We start from the raw sequence: 27,849 nt of genomic DNA on the forward strand, positions 1-27,849 counted from the left end.
ATGTGCCCGCAACCAAGGTATGTGCCCTTGACCGGAATCGAACCTGGGACCTTTCAGTCCGCAGACCGACGCTCTATCCATTGAGCCAAACCGGTTTCGGCACATACTCTTTATTATAACTCTGTAATGGGTTTTGTTCTCTGACAGGGCAAGTTCTGTTTCATTTTAATAACTTTTAAAATTTTTAAGACATATGATTTGTCCTTTTTCACATTAACCAGTTTGTTTGCTTTTGGTAGGTCTTTCATAATTGTTGCATTTTTTAAAAAGGAATTTATTCTTCCACTCATTTATTTGAATGTATGAAGTACACTCAAAAAATAAATAATTTGAGGAGGATTTATGCTGATTTTATTTCTGAGCCTAACTATATAATTTTTTGGTTTTCAATCTTATATTTAATATATTATTACCCTGTGCTTAGAGCGGAACATGTAAACTCATTTTTGCTATCTTCTCCTTCCCTTATAAATATTCAAAAGAAATATACTAAAGTTTTTCTTGATTTCCCGAACAGTAATTGCAACTGCATCATCTATAAAGAAGAAAATAGTAATTGCATTTCCATCTTTTCGGCTTCCCAGATTCAAGGGTCACTGTCCAGTTTCCAATTATAGATGGTCTGTCATCATATAGAAGTAAAATGAGCCTCTCCCCTCTCCACTAATGGTATCTCTCATTCCTGTATATTTTAAAGTAATAATATAATTAACATTAACCTGGTTAAATAAATATATGTGTGTATATATATATATATATATATATATATATATATATATATATATCTCCTATGAGATACATTTTTAAAATTTATATTCTGCTTTTTATGAGTGGGGATTTTAGACTGCAATGCTCCAGTCTCTTCTTTCAATGGTAAAGAAGCAAGAAAGGTAGCTATTGCTCATTTTAGCCCATTGTAATATGGCACAATTTTAGTGTATTAAGCACCTGTGATCTGGGACTTCATTACCCGCGGCCACTTTTGCTTACCAGAGCAAAAGGCTAATGGGATTACTTCAACATAGGTTTGATTTTATTTACAGGAAGGGGAGTGGGGGGGGGAGCAAAAGTAAAGTTTATTATTATTTATTATTTTCCATATGAACAACTGTAAACCTACTTTTGCCCCACCCTGTATTTGTTTTTTTTAATTCTAGACTCATTGTTAGTCAAGGTGTGGAAGTTCCAATGATAACCTGGTTGTAACTCGTCAGAAAACAGTCTTGATATTCCCAGGAAGTCTAGGTCTATAGTTACGAGTGCAGTTATCATAACCTGTTCTCTTGTTCTAATTGGCGTGTTTACCGAGATAAGGTCCAGGGCAAGTGAGCAATACCTCCCCGACCCAGGACACTTCCTTAAAATAGAAGCAAATGCTTGATTCTTCTGGCAACAGTGACACTCATGGTGGATAACTGCACGAAGCCATAAAGTGTTGCCATTTGATGCCTTAAGTGGACTTTCCTTTACATTAAATCAATACTGCTTTACATTGCATAACTTCACTTGCGTGATATAATGGAGAATTCAAAATTTGTGATTGTTTCAATAAGAAATACACACACAAATGTAAATATTAATATATATGTTAGGCTTTCTATATACCTGTGCATAAAAGTTATTTTTAGAATGTCTACACCGACATTGAACAGGAGAAATGCCTTAACAATGAGTCAGAGCATGGAATGTTGATCTGTTAGGAACTCTCTACAAATATCATACGCCTAGTGACTAATTTGTCCAGCATGAATATTATATTTTTCCTAATGGTTTTCAAAATGATGAAGTGCCACTTTTGTTTACAACACGCATTTACTGCCATTCATCTCAACAAATGTCCTGTGTAGATGATTAATATTTACAACTCTAGGTATCTCTTTGCTCATTTATATCTTCTTAAAGATTAACTTCCCTTTTAAATCTGCTTAATGTATAGAGACATAATATTGCCCTTTGGGCACGCACAAAGGCATTTACACTGACTAGTGAGACTAGTGTAGTCTTTCGCTGTTGCTTTCCCAATCTTTTTTGAAAACTTAGATTTTCCTCTTCAGTGGGTGCAGGTTTATATATTCTCTCACAGTGTTTAGATGAGCATTTCTTCAAAAGCCAAAAATGGTGTCAAAAAGAAGCGCTCCTTCCAGGCATCATCCTCTCAACACCTATGAAGTCACGTTTGTAGCTCTCTTTGCCATTTTGCTGGTTCTCTGTGCTGGGTTAATTGCAGTGTCCTGGCTGGCAATCAAGGAATCAGAAAAAGGTGAGTCCGAGGGAGCTGGCTACCGAAGGCACTCTCAGCGGAATGTGCCCACTTCAATCTCGTTATCCTGTCAGGACCTTGTATTCATTGCTGTCTTTCATGACAAGATATTTATTTGGTATTCAGATGCTTTGCTGTAGTTCACTTCATAGAATATTAGAAAAATTATTTGGTCTATAATTAAAAACTTACTTCAGAATTCAAACATGAAACTAAATTTTTTAAATAAAAAAATGTTAAGTATGTTTCTCAGTTTCAACATATAACAAAGTAGGTTTTATAGCCTGTGGGTTAATTCTGATAGGACTTAAATCACAAACAATTAAAGTGTTGTTGACTATACAAATTGATAAATAAATAGTTAAAGAAAAGTACTATTTATTTCTGGAGAATGATATATTCATCCTCTTTTTAGGCTAACAATTTTCATTGCAACAATATAAGGGAATGTGGATGTAAATGTAGAATTATAAAGATCTGAAGCTGCCTGAGTAGCAAACTGTGATAAACAGGAAAAAAAAAAAGAAGAGGTAACTATTATTTAGAGCAGTGGTTCTCAACCTTTCTAATGCTAGCAGGCAACCCTAGCAGGCTAGCAGGCGAACTGCTAGCAAGTGACCCACAGGTTGAGAACCGCTGCTGTAGAGCCTAAGACCATTGGAAAACACAGATATTTACATTACGATTCATAACAGTAGCAAAATTACAGTTATGAAGTAGCAACGAAAATAATTTTATGGTTGGGGGTCACCACAACATGAGGAACTGTATTAAAGGGTGCTGGCATTAGAAAGGTTGAGAACTACTGATTTAGAGTGAAATTATATGCACCAACAACTTTTTAAGGATCTCCAAATGTATTCTGTCATTACAACAAATCTATAAGTTACCTTCACTTTATAGATGATGAATCAGAGACAGAGAATTTAGGTAACTTGATTAAATTTGCATCATTACCAGGTAGTGGAAGATTCCAAACTAGACAATCCAAATCTAGGACTTATGCGCTTATGTACTATTTACTCATTTATACAGTAAATTTTAAAATAGTGACAGCACAGCAACAACCTGAGTATTGGATTCATTTTTTCGGAGAAAATTTTTACAGTTTTTAAGTTATGAATTTCTGTATATATGATTAGATTAATTTTTTTTTGAAAACTCACAAAGGTAAAACCTTTTCAAGTGAGTGATTTTGGTTTTACTAAGAAAATTCTCAGTCTTTGAGTAGCTGTTTTTCTCTAGTAGATAAGTTTAAGTAAGAATTTTATAAATATAATTTGTAGTTTTACAAAATAATTACTAGTTTATTTAAATACTATAGTTATATATGAGGGATATATTTTAAAGTGAAAGAGGTCTTGTGGATATTTATATGATTATATGAACAATTAAATAAATTATAGACCTTCTCTTACACTTATAGAAAAGCAGCTACTTTGGTCTTATTTAAACACTGTGAATAACTTCAAGGATATATAATCATTTGGAAGTCCACTGGACTCTTAGATCTCAAAAAATAAACAAAAGTAAGTTATCTTACAAGTAAAATAGAAAATAAACATTTATAAATGTGAGCATGGCCTAATAGTGAACAACTTACAAAAAAGGATTCGAGTTAAATCTATAGTAAAGCACAAGAAGACATAAGACATACTACTTTTAATACACATTGTTTTGCTTTTTATTGGAGATCATTTTAGAGTTACAAAAAGATTGTAAAATGGTTGAGTTTATATAACCATTGCCCAGCTTCCCCTAATGTCAATATCTTGTATATTCATAGCACAATTGTTATGGCTAAGAAATGAACTTAGTACAGTTATTAACTGAACTGCACATTTCATTTAAATTCCATAGGTTTTTTTTTTTCATTAATGTCCTTTATCTGTTGAGGATCCAGTGCGGACTCCTACATAAGATTTAATGATCATGCTTCCTCAGTCTGATTCATGACTTATTTTCTAGCCTTTTCTTGTCTCAGTTTTTCCTTGTCTTTCACATTTAAGCGTGAAAATCCCAATGTAATTTTGAGTATTAAAAAGACAAAATAGTATAAATAATGTGTTACATCAATTATGCAATTATAACTATTTAAACTCAATGTGCATTTATTGTTTGAAATATTATTTCTAGTGTTTCTACTGAACTGGGAAATTTGTTGTTAATATATAATAGATTCTGGCTTCTAGAGTCAGCCAATTCTGTGCCCAAATTCCATACCTGCCACTTATGACCTCTATTAGTTTGGGAATTTTTCTTAGTGAATCTAAGCTCCAGTTTTCTCATCAGGGAAAAGAAGAAATAACATCTTGTCATAACAGATCAATGTGAGAATTCGTATCATTGTTATTACATGTATAATGATTTCATTGTTGTGCAAGTTTTAATTGAACGGATTCATTTTAAATATGAATCTATAGCAAAGGGAGTATTCTGATAAAGGCATTATGCAGGACACTTTTAATTAAAAATTTTAATGTTGACATTATTGTAGGTGTCCACCTTTTGCCCCCCCCCCCTTTGCCCACATCCACCTTCCCACACCTCCCCCTCCCTTGGCCTTCCCCACACTATTGCCCATGTCCATGGGATCTGCATAGAAGTTCTTTAGCTAATCCCTTCACCTTCTTTATCCAGTCATCCCCACGCCCCTCCTCTCAGGCACCAGCCAGTGTGTTCCGTGTATCCATGTTTCTGGTTCCATTTTCTTCATCAGTTGTTTTGGTTTTTTTTTCATTAGATTCCACATATTAGTGAGATCATATGGTATTTGTCTTCTTCTGCCTGGCTTATTTTACTTAGCATAATACTATCTAGGTCGATCCATGCTGTCACAAAGGTTAAGCATTCCTTCTTTTTTGCATCCACATAGTATTCCGCCGTGTAAATGTATTACAGCTTTTTTATCCACTCATCTGTTGATGGGCACTTGGGCTGTTTCCAGATCTTGGTTATTATAAACAAGGTTGCTATAAACATAGGGATGATTATATTCTTTCTGATTGGTGTTTTGGGATTCTTAGGTTATATTCCCAGAAGTGGAATCACTAGGTAAAAAAGGTAGCTTCATTTTTAATTTTTTGAGGAATCTCCATATTGTTTTCCACAGTGGCTGCACCAGTCTGCATTCCCACCAACAGTGTATGAGGGTTCCCTTTTCTCCACGTCCTCGCCAACACTTGCTGTTTGTTGATTTATTGATGATAGCCATTCTGACAGGTGTGAGATGGTACCTCATTGGAGTTTTTGTTTGCATCTCTCTGATGATTAATGACCTTGAGCATCGTTACATGTGTCTACTAGCCAATTATTCAGGCCTTAATGGCACATTTTAGTACCCATGTTTATATTCAATTTATTAGCTTTAATTCCTTACACTTTTAAATATTGAGATAATATATTTTCTGCAGCTTTCTCAATAACTTCCCTAATAACAACATTCACCATCTAATGGCAAAAGGTCACACATGCCAATTTTGTAATTATTAGAATGAAAGAAGTAGCTTCAAAGTTATGTTTCAAAGTAGCTCACACAGAAATATGCACAGCAGTCCACAAGCAGAAAACCAGCAGAGACCCTGGATGCTAGGTGTTCAAGAAATAACTGAAAGCAACTACAAAACTTTTAATGGTCCAGTTCTCACCATGTTTCCCTGAATCAGTATCATAATTGGTGGAAGTTGATCATCCCTGTATTTTCCAACAAGAATCTCAATAGCAAAAAAAAAAAAAAAAAAAAAAAAAAAAAAAAAAAAAAAAAAAAGCTTGAAAGCGTGGAGTATAGGTTAGACTTCAAAGAACGTAAAAAAATAAATAGGGCAGAGAAGTTTAATATTTAATCTTTTAAAATAACCAGATAGGAGGGAAAAAAGGAGCTGATTGTGAAATATGAAGGCTGCAAAGTAAACCAGAAAAACTACAGCACAAACACATCAAGCAAGTACTTTATGTCTTAACCAGGATGTGCATATTCTCTTATACTTCACATTTTAAGTATTTTATTTCTTATTAATTTATTTAGATGCAGTATTTGGAAACAGTTATGAAGCCAGAGGGACTCTGAAAATAACATCAGGAGCTACATATAATCCTAATTTGCAAGACAAACTCTCAGCGGATTTCAAAGTTCTTGCTTTTGACTTTCAACAAATGGTAGGAGACTGTCTCTCTTCAGCTGGTTTAAAATTTCGTAACATAGTTTCACTAACTACTTGCCAAAAGACACATGATCTCTAAATGCATAATAATCTGGCCACTCAGTGTGTGTGTGTGTGTGTGTGTGTGTGTGTGTGTGTGTGTGCGCGCACGTGTGTGTGTGTGTGTGTGTGTGTGTGTGTGTGTGTGTGTGTGTGTATTAGAGGCCTGGTGCATGAATTCGTGCATGGGTGGGGTCCGGCCAACCTCGCTTTCTTTCTTGCTTTGAAAAAAATTAGTAAATAAATTTAATATGCCCAGGATGCTTAAATGTATGAGCCTCATCACTGAAGAGAAGGAAATTACCCCTAATCCAGTTCTACGCAGAACTTAACAATTACTATTTAAATTTTTAAACAAAAGTTCAAATCTTAAATTTAATATATTTTTTAAACCCTTTCTCTTTTTAGATAGATGAGATCTTTCAATCAAGTAATCTGAAAAATGAATATAAAAACTCAAGAGTTTCACAATTTGAGTGAGTACAGCTCAAATTTTTCTGTTGGTAGAAAAGGAAGCACAGCATCACAAAATAATGATCTATTTGCTCATATTTGTAAAATAATGTCACTACTTTTAGGAGAAAAGGGAACTGTCAACATTGTTATGAGGATTGATAACCTTTCATATTAGTAGCAAATAATAATAATTACTGAATAATTGATCTTACGTTAACATGTTTCTCTCTCCTGAGGGTGAAATCTGCAGAGACACATGGAGGGTGCTGAGGTGAAGGTGTGCAGATACAAATACAGTATCTGATTTGCTATGAACGTATGGAGGAAGCTTGCTTATTTCACTTCATTTACACTTTAAGTCACAAGGGACCTGTTTAGTTGTATCCAGAGAACATAAGACTGTGCCTAGAATATAGTTAAGTGCTCAATAAATGAATGAATCTTAGATGAATAGGACCATGACATAATTCTTCTGTGGATGCTTGTATCAGGAGTTTTCTTCACTGCAATCTACCAAAAGGCCTGAGGAATAAGAATATGAGCCAGCAGGAAATTGTGATGCCAGTTAGAATCTATAAAACCAAGTTAATAGGGAAAATTCAAAGAGAGGGAGTTTCATTTAAAAAGAAAATAGAGGAAACTTCTCTTTTCTACAGAAATGAAATGGAGGAAAGCAAGCAACGAAAGCCAAGCTAAGCCTCAGGGAACCTGACTTTTGCCCTTTAAACACTTAAGTAAGCCGGGCCGACGGCAGGACACCTTAGTTACAAATGTCCATCTCACGTTTTCTTTCACCTGGCGGTAAATACGTGTTAGCTTTAGGGCTGCTGGTGCCCTGCAATTGAAAGTAATTATCACAGTCAGGGAAGATGGGCAATGAGAAACCTCCAAGCCTACAACTTGAAATGAAATACCAATGGAAGACTTCCAGACCAGAGAGCAGTGGCCTCATTGTACGTTTTCGTGACAACTCAAAGTCACTGCCTATAAAACGTAAATAGCCATTCATTTTACTTTTATTCATGTATCATTTAATACATGTGCATCATTATAAAGTGCTAACTAATGTTACTAGGTAGCTATACACTCAGTGGCCAGATTATTATGATCTCTAAATGCATAATAATCTGGCCACTCGTGTGTGTGTGTGTGTATTAGAGGCCTGGTGCATGAATTCATGCATGGGTGGGGTCTGGCCAGCCTCACCAGGGGGAGGGGACATGGGCGGTTGGCTGGCCTGCCTGCTGGTGGAACTCCTGGTCGAGGGGACAATTTGCAAATTAGCCTTTTATTATATAGGATACACACTGAGTGGCCACATTATTATGCGTTCAGAGATCATAATAATCTGGCCACTCAGTGTATATACAGAGGTGGGCAAAAGTGGGTTTTAGTGGTTTGTATGGAAAGAGACACGCAGGTTATGATTATTACAATAGTTTTATTAACTCAAAAGAATGTCACAATATAACCATAACCCTCCTTTTGCCCACCCCTGTACAATGTGTGTTGTAGGCATGCAGGAGAAAGAAAGATCTTAAAGGGACATAGTCTAGTATTTGCTTGCCTGCTTTGGCCAGGAATACCCACAGCCTCAGAAGGAAGTTCACCCTCATCCAACAAAAAAAAGAGATTCGTCCTCTTTAAAATAGTTCCTCATGTGAAGGTATCTGAAAAAATTAGGAATCCATTTACAAGGTCACTGTGAACATCATTATTACTACTGTTTTATTTTTTCTTTATAACTTCAGTTGCTAGAAAATTATTTCATATTCTCAATGAAGTCTTTATTTTCTTAGCTCTCACCCACTGATCCTAGTGGTAGTTATTAATATTTTATAGGAGAGAGATATTTCTATTTTCATATCTCAGTCTTTCAAATACCTGAAGACTATTTCCAGAGTTGTTATACTAAAATTAGGTACTCTCTCAGGTTTTGCCTCAAAAACTCACTCTCGCCTTCTATTTCTGCTTCCCCTCCACCCCCGCAAGGGGTTTCAACACCAGACCTACCTGTACACCCTCAAAAGCATCCTGCCTACTTCTTCACTGCCTGGACCTCATTTCTTCCTTATTATCTACTAGAGGCCTGGTGCACGAAATCCATGCATGGGAGAGTGTCCCCTCAGCCCAGCCCCAATCCAGGACCCCTCGGGGGATGTCTGACTGCTGGTTTAGGCCTGATCCCAGGGATACGCCTAAACCGGCAGTCAGACATCCCTCTCACAATCCAGGAATGCAGACTCTTAACTGCTCACCTACCTGCCTGCCATATCACTCCTAACTGGCCCCCCTGCCAACCTGATCACCCCTAACTGCCCCCTCTTCTGGCCTGGTCGCCCCCAAGTGCCCTCCCTGCCAACCTGGTCACCCCCAACTGCCCCCCGCCAGCATGATCACCCCTTACTGCCACCCCTGCTGGCCTGGTCGCCCTCAACAGCCCCCCTCTGCCAGCTTGGTTGTCCCTAACTGCCCCGCCTGCCAGCCTGATAGCCCCTTACTGCCCCTCCTGGTGGCCTGGTCACCCCCAACTGCCCTCCTCTGCCAGCCTGGTTGCCCCCTGCCGGCCTGGTCGCCCCTCACTGGCCCCCCTGCCAGCCTGGTTGCCCCACGCAGCCTGCTATTCAGTTGTTTGGTCGGCCCTCACTAACCCCTCTGCTGGTCTGGTCGCACCACTCAGCCTGTTTGGTTGTCCATTCGGTTGCTTCGGATGCGATGGCCCCTGGCTCTTTATATATAGAGATGATAGATAGATGATAGATAGATAGATGATAGATAGATAAATAGATAGATAGATAGATAGATAGATAGATAGATAGATTGCATTATCCTTAGGATTCGTCCTTACATGCCATTAAGAACCAGTCCATGTTGCCTCCTCAGGGGATGCCCATCTGCCAATGTAGTCCTGGTTAGCACCTCATACCTACAAATAAAGTAACAATCCTCATACTGTAATGTAATTGTCAGTTTGCCTGTCATCTTACTAGACTATGAGCTCCCTCAGGGCATAGAATGTGTCCTTGACATCTGTATTTTCAGAATCTAGTTAATGTCTGGCTCAGAGTATGGGTTCTATAAAGTCCTAGCAAATGAATGAGCCATTTATTTAACACCTGATTTTGATATATTGAGTACTATGTTAGGTGTTACATGTTTTCCTTTGACCCGTGTTTGATAGATATAAAAATCAGTATACTCTTACTTTGGCTTTAACTTTCTGTTAGAAAATAATCCTACATAATAAAATGGTAATATGTAAATTACCACCACTCCGCTACGCCCACGATTGGGCCAGCAGGAGGCGCAGGGGGCGGGACTCAGGGTGGCCGGGGTAGCTGATTGGGCCAGCAGGACGCTGAGCTCGCGGCGCCACTGGCGCCGCAAGCTCAGCGTCTGTGCCATGGCTGCGCCGGAGGCTTTCGGAAGGCCTGGGGCACCGGCGGACAGCCGGCCAGGTCCCCCGCGATCAAAGGCCAAAGCGGGGGACCTGGCCGGCTGTCTGCTCCGGCGCAAGGCCTTTCGAAAGCCTCCGCAGCGCCGGAGGCTTTCGGAAGGCCTGGGGCACCGGCGGACAGCCAGCCCGCTGGTGCACCAGGTGCATGATTAAATCATGCACTGGGCCTCTAGTTTTAATTAAAAAAAAATAAATTCTAAACTAGTTCTCATTGTATATCCATGACAACTCAGTGCAGTAGGCAGCCAGCCCTATCCCCACCTACTATATCTGCAATGCCGAGGCTTCTGCTCCTGTTTGCCAGGGTTTATTATTGCTGATAGCAGCCTCTTTTATTGGCCCCCTGTCACGGCTGGGCGGAGACACCTGGGCTCTCAGGAAAGGTTAACTTGTCTTCCTCAAAGTGCTATTTTTTTCTTAATATTTATTCAATATTTATTCTGTGAGGGTAAAAGCATGCATGCAAGATTTTTTTAAAAAAACTTTAAGCTATTTGCCTACTTTGAAGTGAGTGGAACTAATACCTCTTTTCCAGTTTTGTAGAGGATTGAGTGTGGAGATCTGCATTAAACCATCAACTCAGACTTATTTCTCCAGTGTGAATGCTCCTTGAGGAGAGGTATCTCAGGCCCTGGCCTCTCCTTCCCTGGGTTCTGCACAGTGAAATCTTTACAAAGCATGATATCCATCGCAGAGCTCATTGGGATAGTTTTCTGAATGGGACTTTTCATTTCACATATTATAATGTGCCGGGTAACTTTATTTTTACTAGATTGAGAACATTTGCTGAGTATAGACATTTATATATATTAGGCCTGGTGGGTTATTAAAACCCCAGCCTTTTCTTCAATATTTAATAAGTAATGTTTATTTCTCTGGATGCTAAAGTCACTATATTTGAAACTACATTATTTCAGCTGAGGAATTTTTTTTCTCCTTCTTTATAGTTACCTAGGAGACCAATATAGTCCCTAAACCTTGATGCACATTTTATAATGGTTCTCAAATAATATACTTCATCCGTGTAAAAATACCTCTCTTAGTTGTATCTGAATGACTTTTAAATCAGAAGTGAGTTTTTAAAAGATGCAAAGACATTTTATGCAAATGTCTGTAAGATACTGTAAATTGCAGGTCAGTACTTTGGGAGCCTGAGAAAGATAGGGAAAGTCAGAAGCAGGGAATAAAGTAACAAGCAAACATGCAAACATTTAAGTTTACTTGGAATAACTCACATGCAAAATGGCATATTTCACTCACAGGAAAAGTGGCTGATTCCTAATTAGCTTTATAAATTATTTTAATTTTAAATTCCTATTGATAAAATCAAGAAACCAATAAGTGAGGTCTGACCTAGCAATACCCACACTCATTGTGGAAATGCATCTAAAAATCCTTTAAAATACCTATTTTCTTTGTTGTTACTGATTCTAATTACACTCACACCACATGCTTGTGTGTGTTTCTGTGAGTGTGTGTGTGTGTGTGTGTGTGTGTGCGCGCGCGCGCGTGTGTGGCCACTCCGCAGGTCAAGCAAATGGTTGGCTCCCCTGTGGGAACACTTTCTGTTATTCTGCTGTATGGGAAGTGCTTTGACTCAGAGAGCATTTAGCAGTGGGTTCTTTTAATGAAGCGCTGTTTACCCTCAGTGGCAATACGCCGCTTACTCTGCCCTTTGAGCACAGATGAGTCACAAAGTTAGCAAAGAAAAGACTTCTGTTTAGTCAGCAACCCCAGAGGTTATCAATGTCATTAAGGAAAATAAGAGATAAGAAACATGTTGATTTATTGCACACAAGCTCTCTGTACAATGATAGGATTTATCTGCTTTTACAAAAAAAAAAAACCCTCAGATATTTTACTGGAACAAGTACTTTGAAGTGAAGACGGCTATTGTTTCTTTGTTATTTTCCTAAAGGAAAAATTCTCATTTACCATAATAAATAAAATCAATCTCAGAGCTGTGCTATAGAGATCATTACTAAACTACTAAAATAACAGCTTTAGCATTCTTATTGGGTGAAACACAAATGTTTATTATGGTTTTCCTATTTCTCCTATATACCTCTCTTATCTCAACATTTCCATTGAATAAGAAAGCAAATGTTATAGAATACAACTATAAGTGGACATAGGATCTGTAACTCCTGTCCTTGCAAAGCATAAATTATTAAGTGCAATGTATAATTCACAAGTAAGAAAACACATCTTTCATACAAAGGTGTTTTATGCCTGAGGATGAACTAATCCAGTTACTTTCAAGTCAGTGAAGGAAAATTCCATATTTGTACTTTCTCTACCAAAAATATCTTCCCTCTCTTATTGCCTTAAAAAAATAAAAGCAAGTGTTCAGTCAAATTAAACATGTGGAAATTACATAAAGAGAAAACTCAGATTCGGTCAAAATAAAACTACTGTGCAACCAAGGAGAAGGAGACATGGAATTGAAGGCAGAGAAATTAATGGATTTGTTCACTCTCATTTTATTTTAATCATATTTAATCCTGTCCATTTAACTATTTGAGGGGTGAGGATGTCAAAGAGACAAAAGAAGAAGGAGAAGGCAAGGAGGGAAAGGGCTGGAGACAGGAAGGAAGAGAGAAGAGGGAAGACTCTCTCTCTTGAAAGTATGGAGGTTATCTATATATAAAAAAAGCCTATCAACCATTAAAGCAGAATGACCAGAACTACCAGTCACAATAATGCTCACTGACCACCAGGGGGCAGACACTCAACGCATGAGCTGCCCCTGGTAGTCTGTGCACTCCCACAGGGGGAAGTGCCACTCAGCCAGAAGCTGGGCTCATGGCTGGAGAACGCAGCGGTGGTGGCTGGAGCCTCTCCTGCCTCCGCAGCATTGCTAAGGAGCAGTGAGCCGAGCATTAAGAAGCAGTGAGAAGGTGGGTGGAAAGGAGCAAGGGGTCCTGGACTGCAAGAGGTCGCAGGCCAGGCTGAGCCTCCCCACCAGTGCACGAATTTCATGCGCCGGGCCTCTAGTAAAATATAAATATATTTCGCATATGGGTAAGTTTGAGGAACCCTCAACTAAATAGGTACTAAGGAGCCTTGTAGCTTGCAATATTTGGTTACTATGACTTAAGCAAATAATTGGAAAGTTAAACATTGTAAGATTTTTAAATTATTCAATAGAGGTGAAATGTGTAATTTATTGTATCAGAGTATCCTGTTTACTTCAAAAATGAAAAACCACCTACATAGAAAGGAATCACTTCTGCTAAACTGTGAACCTAAATAGCAGCACAGACATTAAGAAGGAATATGCTACCAAGTGCAGATGCTGGTCTACCCTGATTTTGCAGGAACATTTTGATTCTGTGTATAATCATGGAGGGAGAAAACAACACTTATTCTAAGTTCTACCAAGATAGATATATGGACAGATGCATAAAGAACTCTTCTGGAGTTGACGAACTCCTTCAAGAAGATCATTAACTTGATATAGTAAGGATATGAGTGAGGCTGCCTAAATTTGAAACTAGTAAACATAACTTGCAAAATTTGGCTCTCCCTGGTCTAGCTTTTAAGGTTCCAAGTATACCCTGAGTGCCCCCATTTTACCAAGGGCTACAGAATGAAAAGCAGCTAAAGTTTGTCTCCCAAGTGGTAGTATCCTGAAAACAGAGCATGAAAGCAACAGAAAGGTAGGCAGGAGAAGAAAAGTCTCTCAACTATCCCTCCTGGGCCAAAAATGTATTCTTTTGTTGTTGTTGCTGTTGTTTCTTTAAACTGTAAATAACCAGTGAATAAAACTTTTTAAGTGCATGCTGCAGAACAGGGGATAAAATAAAAAGGAAGGTGAATTGGGCTGTATAATTGAACTCTAATGTTATGGTCTGAGATGGTGTAGGCCAGGTAATCCTGACCCTTGACAGTAAGAAAGAATACCTGCAAATCTCTGATAATCCAGGTATGCTTAATGTCTTTCTCTCCCTTAAAAATAGAGCATATTTGGATATCTTCTGTTAGAATAGAGTAAAGTATAGATACAGGTTCGTTGCTATAAGCTTGCTATCAGGTCTTCATAAACCATACATGAAAATTTTCTCTGAAATCAGTGAAACTACCTTAGACTTTTCTCTACTAAGAAATTATCTGTGAGAAATCACAAATCCAGACTCTCCATTCATTCAAAATGTAAAATAAGAATAAATCTCACACAAAAAAGGAATAAATCTCACAAAACTACTTGATTTGGCTTAATTTAAAACAGGGGACCCTGGGAAACAGCCGGCCCTGAAAATTTGTGTGCTAATGTGGAACTCGGAAAACTCAGATTCCCATTCTATATCTGTCTGTGTTGTTGGTAAAATATGTCGACTTTTAATTCATTTTTCTTCCATCTGTAAAATGAAAATAATATTTGATATTGCCTACCTTGTACAGTTATAATGAGGATTAACAAGGTGATAAATGTAAAGAATTTCAAAAACATATTACATGAGTTGAGCACAAATCACCCCCAAAATGCTGACTTTTTCCTCTTGTGTCATTTTTTGCTTTGCAGAAATGGCAGCATTATAGTCAAATTTGACCTTTTCTTTGACCAGTGGGTTTCAGATAAAACTGTAAAAGAAGAACTCATTCAAGGCATCAAAGCAAATAAATCCAGCCAACTGGTCATTTTCCATATTGACTTGAACAGCATTGATATCACAGGTATCTGTGAACATTATTTGATTTCTTTGAATCATTAAGCTATGAAATTAAAATCCTAGCGCTATACCAGGAAGCAATGGGATCACCCTTGACTTCAGGAACATGTCTTATTGCTTGAAGTAACACATTTATCTGAGAAATGTGAAATATGGAAAAACCATATTTGAAGAAACATATCAGTGAGGGAAAGTTTATAAAATATAAAATATCAAAAAAGGTCCTATAAATATTGGCATGCATAAATGTTTATGGGTCTCATCATATTCTTGGCATTAGTCTGGCACACCCTGATTTCCCAGAAACCCTTCCTCAGAAAGTGATACTCATTGGTTTCTGAGTCATAGACATTAGATTACAAAGTCAGGTGGCAAGTGCAGTCTCTAATTGAGAACCTAAAGGGGGAAAGGAACATGAGGAGTCAATGAGTTTCATTCATCCTTGTTACTTATTTATATAATAAGATTCTATTTTCAAAATAACAAATAATATAAGGTACTAATAAGTCAAAGGTGAAGAAGATTAGAGGTTCAAAAATAATAACAGACTATATATCTATCAATGCTTATTCTAAATTTTTCATTCTAGATATCCCCATTCAATTCAACAAGCATTAATTACACTGTGTGCTTATTTTGGCTGAGAACAGTAATAATGCCCCGGCCCATCCAGGTCCACAATCCCTCATGTGTAAACCTTGGGGCCAAGTATGTTTTTGGAATTCAGAAGTTTGGGGATGTTAGAAAACTAATCAACATACAAATATCCACATCAAGTGGAATAAAGGCAAACTCCAAATAGCCTAATGTCAGTTGAAAAAGTTTCACAACGGAATGAGATCAGTCAATATAATTTTGCCTCTGAATCAAATATATAAAAACATGCAGAATTTTTAAAGTTTGTTTTATTTCAATTTTGTAATAGTAGGTATGAAATTATGGACCTTGCTCTCCTTTACAACATCAACCACAGTTTCCTCTTTTATTAAGTTTCCAGCTTTATCCTGTGGTACTGTTCAGGGAGAAGACAGCCAATGTTAGTGCCTCCTCTACTGATGGTTTGGTACCCCGGGGCACTGCTGCCTGAGCAGCGACTGTTTTAGGTATTTGTCTGCTTCAGATGCACTGAAAACCGCCACTATTATTAGCTGGCACAGATGCATTACCTATCAGCACATTTATTCCTCATCTCGATCCTATTACATGATGTCTTCACTACGCCCATTTTGCAGAGATGACCAACGCAGATGTTGGTAAACTGCCTTAAAGCACACAGCTCTTTAGAATTGTATCAAGGTTTCTGACCCAGGAGATTGAACCCTTGTGTCTGTGCTCTTAACCATTATATTAGAGTTTGTTCATAATGGTTTGATCTTTGAACAATGTGGACTGATTTTTTTTCAATAGTCTATTTTCTTCTAGAAAGTTAATTTCTTGCTATCTTTATTTGAATGTGCATCAGTTTCTGTAGGTCTACTGTGGCAAAGGAATTGACAGGTGTGCTTAAAACTTACTTTCATGACTCCTTGCAGTTGGGCTATTTGAGAGAGGAAAGTTTGTGGTTTTAAAAGGTATTTATTTAGTCAATAAAAACCATATCCTTTAAGCTAACTTAGAATAAGTACCATGAATACAATCAACTATATCACAACATCAACTCAAGAATATACTCTTGAAATTACATTTAGTTTGTTGAATTATATTACAACATTTCATAAGCTTAATTGTAGGTATTTAAGTTCAATACTCACTTGATCATATGAATTTTCCAATTTATTACATTTTAAAATTGGTTAAGATTTTCACAAATACCGTGGATCTTTACATAGTATACTGTGTAACTACACATAATAGAAATTAAAATATATTCTTTGTGAAAACATGGTCTAAACCTTGTTATCTTCTTCATTAATAAGCTACCATGTATCATTTATAAAACTGTTATAGCTCTTATGAAAATAAGACAATGCAGAAATAAAGAAATACTGTAATAAACAGCATAGTTAGTAGAAAAGAACATACCCCTTTACACACTTACCATAAATACAGTTTGGAACAAAAACAAATTCATCAAATGAGGGGTTTTCATAAGACATGCTTTGGTTTCCTTCAGGTCTTATGTAGTTGTCATAGTTTTGTTAAGGAAAAAAATACATATATTTTTAAAACTATTAAATATGTTAAAGGGTGAAGAAATAGCTATTTTTTTAAGTGAAAAGCACTGTATATTCAGTCAGGACTTAGTTCCCAGAAGATATTATGTACAAGATTATTTTGGTGCCTTCCATAAGTTTCAGAGCAACACCTTTGGTTCTATGTCTGACAAGATCTGGTGTGTAATATCATACTAGCTACCTTAAATATAAGTTATTCTATATAACTATGATAAATAAACAGATATTTTATTAAATGATTAAAATAAAGCAAACTTTTTACATAAGCAAATTTTACAGAGAAAATATACAGATTCTGGAAATTTATCAAATGTATCACAATCAAATAATAATAGCGACATTTAACATGAGATAAGATAAAACAGGAACCTTAATTGAATGAATATTCCAACTGCACTCAATGTTTTGTAAGTCCAAGCTTCAAATCCACTTTGCTTTATTATAGCATCTTCGGAGAGTTTCCCTACGGTGAGCCCTGCAACACCTTCAGGTCAGTACTATGACATTTTAAAAATGAACTTGGTGACCATCAAACTCCATGACATTACAGAAGGATTCTTCTGTTTTTTTAGTAGCTGTTTCTGAGACTCTTAGTCTTTATATTAAAACTAGAGGCCCAGTACACAAAAATTTGTGCACTGGAGGGAGTCCCTCAGCCCGCCCTGCCCCCTCTCACAGTCTAGGAGCCCTCAGTGGATGTCCTACTGACAGCAGTCTGGCCTCCCTCTGTGGGAGGCGACCAGGTCGATCAGGGGAAGACACCGCCCCCATCACCCCACTGCTGCTGCCACTGCCGGCCACCATGGCTGCCTGCCCTCCTTGGCCCTCACAGCCGCTGTGGCTTTGTCTGGAAGATGTCTGGTTTATCCTGTCTAATTAGCATATTACCCTTTTATTAGTATAAATGTAAGAAGCAGACTTTGGTAAGAAATAATGTAGTTCATAATATGGCAGATTTCCTATCGCCTAGTTATATCTGCCAAGGATATGCATTTCCAATTCCATATTTTAAACTCTATATATATTGGTATACATGTATGGGTGTGAGTGAGTGTGTGAGTCACTGAGCATGTCTCTTTACCTCTCTGAAAATCTGTTTCTCATAAATCATGAATGACATAATTTTTCTGAATATTTCAGAAGTCATCCCAAATATAAAATTTCTATATGTGATTTTTAAAGTGAAAAGTGTGTGTGTGACCCCAAAATAAAGCTCAGATCATACAGTCTTAGAGATGAAAGCATAACATTTATGCGGTCACTAGGAATGAGGGAAAGAAGGTTTCAAAATGAATTGCACAGCTTGGAAAGGACACTGTAAGTTTGAATGTTAACTTTGCTCTCTTCCAACATGTTCTTCACCCCATCTTTCTAACTACAATTGGTCACTACTGCTCTTTAAAAGTAGAACTTGGTTTTATCAAGATCACACCACTATCAAAAGAGTTTGCTTTGGAAAATTATCAATAATTTTAGAATTAACTGAGTTATCTTAAAATGTAAAATTATTATTTTATAGAAAAATCACTTAAATTGAAGTCATAGACATGAATATTAATCCTGGCTCTGCCAACTCTTTACCTCTCTGAAAATCTTTTTCTCATAAATTGTAACTAATACAATTTTTCTAAATGTTTCAAAAGGAATCCCAAATATCAAATTTTATATAAATGATTTTTAAGTCGAAACTTGTTATAGAACCATAAAGACACCAATAATGTTGGTATTCTCTATACTCATGACCATTTTTGTAATATTTGAAAGCCCCTTTTTTTAAAATATCTACTTGGGCCAGGTACTATATTTTACAAGCATTACTTCATTTAGTTCTCAAAATGATCCTGTACAGAAGTAATAATTTTTTCACTTAAAAAGAGTCACACAGCTATTTAGTGTCAAACTCAGGAACTGAAAGCAAGTCCTTTGTACTCCAAAGCCTATGGTCTAAGCATATCCCAAGCTTCTATTTCAAATAACAGCAGATTAACCTAGGACATTTAAGTCTACAGCCAGTACAAAATTAATGAATCCCATATTTAACTACTATTAATAACTTTAAAACATCATCTTTTATACTTAAAACCTCAAAGATGGCCTTGCCAGCATGGCTTGGTGGTTGAGCATGGACCTATGAACCAGGAGGTTGGGGTTCAATTCCCAGTAGGGACACATGCCCGGGTTGCGGGTTCGATCCACAGTGTGGGATGTGCAGGAGGCAGTCGATCAGTGATTCTCTCATCATTGATATTCCTATCTCTCTCTCCTTCCTCTCCCTTCCTCTCTGCAATCAATAAAAATACATTTTTTTAAAAAATAGATAAAAGATAACTTGAAAAATCTAATAACTTCCACTCTACAATTCTAAAGATCAATGAAAAGACTTATTCTTAGATCCAGGAATAAATGATATATTCTCAAGTTAATAGGTACTAATAATTCAAAGTAACTTAAAAGCTGTCGAGTTGAATGTTAAACAGGAAGAATATACAACAAATTCCTAATAATCAGTTTAAACTATAATAGTTGTTTTAATGTCATTTCTTTTATTTACAGGCAAGCTAACAACCAACAGTCCTCTGACAACCACAGGTCAGTTTTGATAATATTATCTTTTTTGTTTTAAAAAAGTTTTCACTAATGTTTCATTCTAGGCTTCTGAGAATTCTCTGATAACATAGTAGTTAATATTACTCCTTTTATAGATAAGAAAACCAGAGCTTTAAAATGTGCACTTTTAGCTTTAAATTTCACCAAAAGTTAACAACATATTTTATGCTAAAGCCTAGATTGTCTGACCTCACTCCAGTCCTCTATGAGAACAGAGGTTATTATCTATTGCTAAGAATGCCACCAATGGGATAAAAATGTAGCTTTCAGACATGCTTGCTCCCTCCTATGTTAACTTTAAAAGTAAAACAGTCAGTTATTTTTACACAAAATTGGCTTACACGGGAATTGCAATTTGGGACATGCAAGCTATGACAAAGCCAAGAGAATGTTACTTTCAAAAAAAAAAAAGGGGGGGGAGGAGCTGTAAAAACAAGATGCCATTGGAAGATAGGGGAGTTTGAAGTGTAGTGGCTTCCCATTGGCTGATTCATGGTGGTTTATTATTGGCTGAGCCTGTTGCTAGACAAGGAGAAAATCTTTCTCCTGCTAAAATCTGCAAGGTACATTGAGTGGTTGTGTGTGAGAGAGCTCCTCCTGCAGGGCTTTCTGACTTCATCTTAAATGAGATTTTTAATTTATCTTTATTGTTAAAAGTAGTACAGCTGTCACCCTTTTTTCCCCCATTGACCCCCTCCACTCCAGGCCTTTGAGGTGTGAAAATACAAATACATTTTAAATGAGATTTTTTTAAATGTATTTGTATTTTCACACCTAGTAACACCCACAGGTACTGGTTGCCAAACCAGGACCAAAGTAGCCTTGATTCACTCATTCAACAATTTTTCATTAAGTGCCTATTTTGTGCAAACTCTCGGTGTGTATCTTTGATGTGACAATTTATCTGAATTTCTAGCAATTATCTACTGTGCTTTTGTCTATCTGCTGGTTCACTAAAGCAACTTCTCTGGTCCTAACTTAACCGTCATATGGAATGGCCTGTGTGTGTCCCCAGTCTCATCCAGTAAACTCCATACAGGCAAGATTTCATAGATCTTCAGCTCCTAAAATAATAATGCCATTTTTGTGTTATTGTTATATACTTACATGAAGAGGACATTTCTGTGTAAATACCTTTCTGAGTAAGATTGAATAATTCTTGTATGAAATGGTTGATGTGATGTTTGAAAACCAAAGTGATACATAAATCATTAGAATACTTTATGAAACACACTATCACACCTCCAAACCCATACAGGTCTTTCATGGTAGGATAAACCTGCCTGCTGTTGTATTTACTTGTTATTTTTTTTTTTTTTTAAATTTCTTTATTGATTAAGGTGTCACATATTTGTCCTCATCCCCACATTCCCATCCCACACCCCTCCCCTTGGATGCCCCAACCCTCTGTTGAAGTTAAGCATTGGTTAGGCTCATATGCATGCACACAAGACCTTTGGTTGATCTCTCCCCCCTCCCCCCACCCTCCCCTATCCTCCCTCTGAGGCCCGATAGTCCGATCGATGCCTCCTTGTTTCTGGTTCTGTTCTTGTTCATCAGTCTATGTTGTTCATCATTTCCCCTAGATGAGCGAAATCATGTGTCACTAGAGATATACTTATAAGAATTGAATGTGCGACGAGCAATAATAGTTATGCTGACAGGCAAATGAATCAGTCTGTAGTGAGTTTCTTTCTGGACCAACAGTTCTTTTGAGACCCAATATCAATGTCCACCAGTTTCCTATGAGTACATGTCGGCACTGACCCCTCAGCTCTGGATGGTGGACAAATGGTGGTAATGCAGGTCCGACTCCCTCTGGTTTGGTCTCGGCCGGACCCAGGGGCACTGCTTCACCCGGATCCAGGGGCCCACGGCCTCACCCGGACCCGGGGCCCAGGCCCACCCGGATCCAGGGGCCCATGGCTTCACCCGGACCCGGGCCCCAGGCCCTCCCGGATCCAGGGGCCCACGGCCTCACCCGGACCCGGGGCCAGGCTCACCCGGATCCAGGGGCCCACGGCCTCACCCGGACCCAGGACCCAGGCCCACCCGGATCCAGGGGCCCACGGCCTCACCCGGACCCGGGACCCAGGCTCACCCGGATCCAGGGGCCCACGGCCTCACCCGGACCCGGGACCCAGGCTCGCCCGGATCCAGGGGCCCACGGCCTCACCCGGACCTGGGGCCAGACTCACCCGGATCCAGGGGCCCACGGCTTCACCCGGACCCGGGACCCAGGCTCACCCAGATCCAGGGGCCCTCGGCCTCACCCGGACCCGGGGCCAGGCTCACCCGGTTCCAGGGACCCGCGGCCTCACCCGGACCCGGGGCCAGGCTCACCTGGATCCAGGGGCCCGCGGCCTCACCCGGACCCAGGGCCAGGCTCACCCGGATCCAGGGGTCCGCGGCCTCACCCGGACCCGGGGCCAGGCTCACCCGGATCCAGGGGCCCGCGGCCTCACCCGGACCCGGGACCCAGGCTCACCCGGATCCAGGGGCCCACGGCCTCACCCGGACCCGGGACCCAGGCTCACCCGGACCCAGGGGCCCAAGGCCTCACCCGGACCCGGGACCCAGGCTCACCCGGATCCAGGGGCCTACGGCCTCGCCCGGACCCGAGGCCAGGCTCACCCGGATCCAGGGGCACACGGCCTCGCCCAGGCGCAGGATTCAGCCTCACCCGGACCCAGGGGCGCATGGCCTCGCCCGGACCCAGGGGCACGTGGCCTCACCCGGACCCGGGGCCCAGCCTCACCCTGACCCAGTTCCCAGCCTCACCCGGACCCAGGGGTACACGGCTTCACCCGGATCCGGGACCCAGCGGGGTTTCGTCTTCTTGATCCCAATTCCTGTTGGTCAATTCCCTCTCAGCAATTCCTTCGGCCATTTTCTCAGAGTTCCAGGGCAGCCACCGCAGAACTCGTTGGGCGGCGGGCTCGGCGAAGCTCCGGTGTGCCCGGTGCGCGGCGGCGGGCTGGTCCGGGGTGGCTGCGTCGGCCCTTGGGTCTGCAGCGGTGGCCGGTCGCCGAGCGTGCGCACCTGGCCGCTTCCGGGGCGTTGAGATTCTTGAAGGACTCGGAGGTCAGCAAGCGCGTAGTCTCCCGCCCCATGTCTCCCAGGGGCTCGTCTGTCCGTGCTCGGCAGCGAGTGAAGCCTTCCCCTCAGCCGGAGACCGCTGGGGGAACTGCGCCGAGCACGTTCCAAGCCGCCATTGTGTCGCCTGAGCCGTAGTTTTTAAAGTGTGGTCTTTGGGTCACCGGCATCAGCTTCATCCCGCGTACCCCTCTCTTTTATTCTAGTTGTATAGCATCCGCTCAGTTAGCCCTCCGGTGGTTCTGGATGGTGTCCGCTCTGCTCTCCCGTTGTAGTCTCAAAACCGTTGTGGTAGGCAGCAATCAGGCTTCTGCCCTATGCCTCCATCTTGGTCCTTGTTTGTATAGTTAAGTCTTGATTGTTGTTGGTGTCACTGGGAGGAATTGTCCTCCAGGCCTATTGGCCGTGCGGACCCTCTGTGTCTATAAAGAAAGAGTTGCTGTGCGGGAGACACGCCTATGTGCCGGGTCTTGGTGCAGCAAGGCTTCGGCGCTCACTGTGTCTGCCTCTTGAATGTGTCCCTTATGGGAGTGGTCGAAATCTGGTGTCATCTCACACCGACCACTAGATGCCCTCGTTTCTGGGTCTCCAATGGAGTGTAGGTCAGCTACTGCCTGTGGCCCCTCAGCAGGAATTACATCATCCCTTATATTCATGACCTGTTTCGGTGTCTTCCCCTTTTGGCTGCCTCCCTATCGCTCAGCTTCCCCAATCTCCCTAGGTGGTCGCTCTTTATACCCCCCTTTGTGGGCTGAGTGCAAAGTCTTGGTGTTGTTAAGCCTTGATTGCTGTTGGTACACTGGGAGGATGTGACCTCCAGTCCAATTGGCTGTGAGGATCAGCTGTGTCTATGCCGGGAGACAGCCCCATTCAACTAGACTTGCAAAATTGTAAAAGCCTCTGTGTTCAGCTTGGATGGGGCGGAGTTACAGGGCGGAGCCTTCCGCCGTGGCTTCCCTTCAGCCCCGCCCTATGAGGTTCCTGTGTCCCTCTGTACTCCCAGCAAACACCTCTGAGAGAAAAGCGCCCTGGAGTTTCGCGCGCTGCCAAACAGTCTAGTCTCTCCCCCAATGAATCTGGATTCCCAGATTCTCTCCCGGAACTGGGTTTCTGTGTAGTCAGAATTGGGGCTCACCTCAGTCTGGCGCTTTTGTCTCCTTCCCTCCAGGGCGACTCAGCGGCACAGTCAGCAGCCCATCCTCCTCGCACAATCCCCTGCGCGCCTCCGGTGCTCTGCTCTTCGCCGCCTCTCTGCATCTCTGCCTTACAGCCCAGCTTTCCCCAGTATGAGCATGGCTTCCCCGGGTCTTTCCCAGAACTGGGGTTCAGTGCAGTTGGAACTAGGGGTTCAGCACAGTCCGGAGCTTTTGTCTCCTTCCCGCTAGGGCAATCCAGCGGCACAGGCAACAGACCCTCCTCTGCGCACATTCCCGTGCGCGGCTCCGGCGCAGCTCCTCTGTGTCTCCGTCCCACCGCCCAGACTCCCCCAGCCTGAGCCCGGCTTCCCCGGGTTTCGCCGGGAACTGGGGTTCAGTGCAGTCGGAGCTGGGGTTCAGCACAATCTGGCGCTTTTATCTCCTTCCCGCCAGAGAACGCCAGCCAGGCCGCCAGCCGCCCCTTCCTCTCCGGCTCCGTCTTCCCCGCAGGCGCGCGGGCTCGTGTCTCCGCCCGTGTCTCCATACCTCAAGCTTTTACGGCTTCTCTGATTTTCCTTGTGGTTTTCTTTTTCCTTCTAATTGTGGGCATTTCAGTCAGCCAGCTTTCCCGTGGTTCTGGATGATGTCCGTTTTGACTTTTGGTTGTGTTTTTTATATTGTTGTGCCCGGCTGTAGGTTAGGTGTTTAACCTATGCCGCCATCTTGGTTTCTCCCAGGAGTTCTTTTCTATTTACTTGTTATTCATATAGTCGTACAACATATCCTCTCTAATAAAATGGTAATATGCAAATTAACCATCACTCCGCTACATAAGCCACGCCCACCAGCCAATCAGGGCGAGTATGCAAATTAACCCAAATCCAAGATGGCTACAGCCACAGAGAGCAAGGTTTCCCAGGTAACAGAGGAAGCCAAACTTTCCATAGCTGTTGCAGGCCTAAGCCTCCACTCAAGCTACAAAGTTTCAATTATAGAAGGTAAACAAATTCAAACAAATGGCGGCAGAATGGAGCTTGAGAGAGCAGGCCAGGGTTGCCGGCAGCAACAGGGGAAGCAAAGCTTTCCGCACACCCTGGCCGGGCTCACCCGCTTAAGGCTACAAAGTTTCAATTGTAGAAGGTGAATTAACTGCCACAGAAATGGCTGCCGCCCCAGAAATGGCTGCCACCCCAGGCTACAAAGTTTCAATTGTAGAAGGAAAATAAATTCCAGATACCAGGGCCTCCCCTTGGGGTGCCAGGAGGCGTGGCAGGCCTGCAAACCACCACAGGCCCCTCGCTCAGGCCGCCCCACACCCCAAGGGAACTCCCACCCTTATCTGTGACACCCTTCAGGGCAAACCAGCTGGCCCCCACCCCTGTACTAGGCCTCTATCCTATCTTATAAAAGAGTAATATACAGATTGATCATCACTGCAACACAATATAGATGCCCCCATGTGGTCAAAGATCCTGCCCCCATGTGGACACAAGATGGCCACTACAAGATGGCCAGCAGGGGAGGGCAGTTGGGAGGCACCCGGCCTGCAAGGAAGGGCAGTTGTGAGGGACCAGGCCTGCAAGGGAGGGCAGTTGAGAGGGACCAGGCTTGCAAGGGAGGGCAGTTGGAGGTGATCAACCCTGCAGGAGAGGGCAGTTAGGGGTGACCAGGCTGGCAGAGGAGGGAAGTTGGGGGCAAACCGGCTGGCAGGGGAGCAGTTAAGCATCAACCAGGCTGACAGGGGAGTGGTTAGGGGGTGATCAGGCTGGCAGGCAGAAGCGGTTAAGGGCAATCAGGAAGGCAGGCAGGCAAGCAGTTTGGAGCCAGCAGTCCTGGATTGTGAGAGGGATGTCCGACTGCCCGTTTAGGCCCGATCCCACCAGGATCGGGCCTAAACGAGCAGTCGGACATCCCTCCAGGAGTCCCAGATTGGAGAGGGTACAGGCTGGGCTGAGGGACAACCCCCCGCCGTACACGAATTTCGTGCACCGGGCTTCTAGTAGAAAAATAAAACTGCACTTCAGGCCATAGTCCCTTCTCCAAAGTGAAAGACTATGGCATCTACAATCATCTTTCAACACACTTTCAAAGCATGGTCTTAGAATTGATAAAGGTTAATTTGTTTAGCCTAAAAGTAAACTGGAAAAAACATTGAATATATTAAGATTAATTTATTTTCAAAACGTTGAAAGTCAGCAACAAATATTCAAATTAGCGTCCTGTTTTCTATTTGTCTGTCTGTGTATTGATTCACTGAATGATTCATATAATCCAAGTTATTGGGGACCACTTAGGTTTATAAAATATCCAAAGAGAAATATGTGGAAAGACTGAGGGGAGAAAAATCAATGTCAAAGCAAGAAATCCTTGGACTCAACTTTTTCACCCTTACTCTCCTGAAGATATACCCATCAAAAATATAAGAAGTGGCTGAACCATATGCCCAGTTTTCTCTGGCCAAAGAAATGATGAATGGGGGGGCAGAGAACATAGGGTAATACTCCTCCCACACTTTTCTCTCCTGGGGAGTAGAGCAGAAGTCTCCTTTCCTACAAGAAAACCACAGGAGCGGGTTAAGCATACAGTTAGTCTTAGCTTTCACATTTTAAACAGTTGTTATTCAAAATGAAAAGGAAAGAAGTAACATACAACTCTCAGTCACTAAAAAGGCATGGTAAACCCACCACTATCTAAATTCACCACTTACTCTATCTGTAGTACTTGGCAAGCTACCTAGTCTTTTTAAACTTTATATTAATTGTCCGAAAGATAATTAAAATACATGTCTTAGAGAGTGGTCATGAGAATTGAGATAAAACAGATACCACAGTACTGTCTCCATTCATGCCTAGCATAAAGAGGGACACAACCAATGTTACATCCCCTCTCCCTTTCCCATTCTGAGTTTTTAAAAAAATACAGTTGGATACATTTTTAACAGAACTTTCAAAAACTAAACTAAGGTTAAAATGAGATGATTATACTCAGTAATATTCATTTCAATCTGATCATTTATTTGACCAAAAAAATAAAAATAAAACACAAAAAAAAACAAACTCCATTTCTGAAGCTTCCTGTTATTGGAGACTGTATAGAATTACCTTAATCAGTCCTCACAGAATTATAAGGTAAGTAGGTGGCAAAATATCATATTTCCTCTTTTACTGGATCCACGAGTTCCAAATCATATTTCCCATTTATTCCTCTCAGCCGGCAAGATACTATAGATTTATAGAGGGGAACGAGGCAATTAAACTTGAAAACCGCAGTTTCCAAGCCATAATATATTATGAATATGCTTTTCAAGGATGTTAAGTTTATTCTCATGTTTGAGAAAAATCAACAAATGCATGCATCATATACCTGCCGTTAATACTATTATAAATTATGCCAAAGAAAATTTTTGTATGATAGCGGGTTCAAAGTCCATGAAGACTATGTTCTATTGTTCAGCTGCCTTTGTTGTCAATTACCATAAAGTTTTACTAACCCATTTGGAACACTAGAGGAGAGAGATAAGAACTAAAGTTACATTTCACTGGTTGATTTCTGGGCTGCTAAAGAGTACCTAGAGGGGTGGTTTTGGGCAATTGTTCAAATGCTTGCAGGGTTTGTAGCATACAGCTTGTCCTAGTCTTTGGTTACTTACTGTGTAGGCAATTACTGCAGAAAAACAAAGTTTCGCTATCATGGGCTTTCTCAGCCTTATACAAAAAAATGCAATCTTGCTACCATTCCACTACGTGCAAGAGTTTTGGGACTGAAGAAAAATAATTGGCTGATTTAATGAA

General features: G+C 40.8%; 1 protein-coding gene across 3 annotated transcripts in view; it reads left to right on the forward strand.

Moving 5' to 3' along the window:
• Positions 1-2,115: 2,115 nt before the first annotated feature.
• The window catches only part of TMPRSS15 (transmembrane serine protease 15), a gene marked incomplete at both ends in the record, with an annotated part of 111,096 nt that continues 85,362 nt past the window's right edge, over positions 2,116-27,849 (forward strand). Inside the window, 6 exons of one of the 3 annotated variants that reach the window (XM_079767362.1) lie at positions 2,116-2,260; positions 6,285-6,415; positions 6,868-6,935; positions 14,898-15,049; positions 17,665-17,709; positions 19,773-19,808. In XM_079767362.1, the coding sequence (XP_079623488.1) occupies positions 2,116-2,260; positions 6,285-6,415; positions 6,868-6,935; positions 14,898-15,049; positions 17,665-17,709; positions 19,773-19,808 (577 nt within the window). The remainder of the gene's footprint in view (positions 2,261-6,284; positions 6,416-6,867; positions 6,936-14,897; positions 15,050-17,664; positions 17,710-19,772; positions 19,809-27,849) is intronic. The other 2 variants (XM_079767363.1, XM_079767364.1) reach the window with 2 other exon arrangements.

This window comes from Cnephaeus nilssonii (assembly GCF_951640355.1).
Source record: "Cnephaeus nilssonii genome assembly, chromosome: 3".
Classification (NCBI taxonomy): domain Eukaryota; kingdom Metazoa; phylum Chordata; class Mammalia; order Chiroptera; family Vespertilionidae; genus Cnephaeus; species Cnephaeus nilssonii.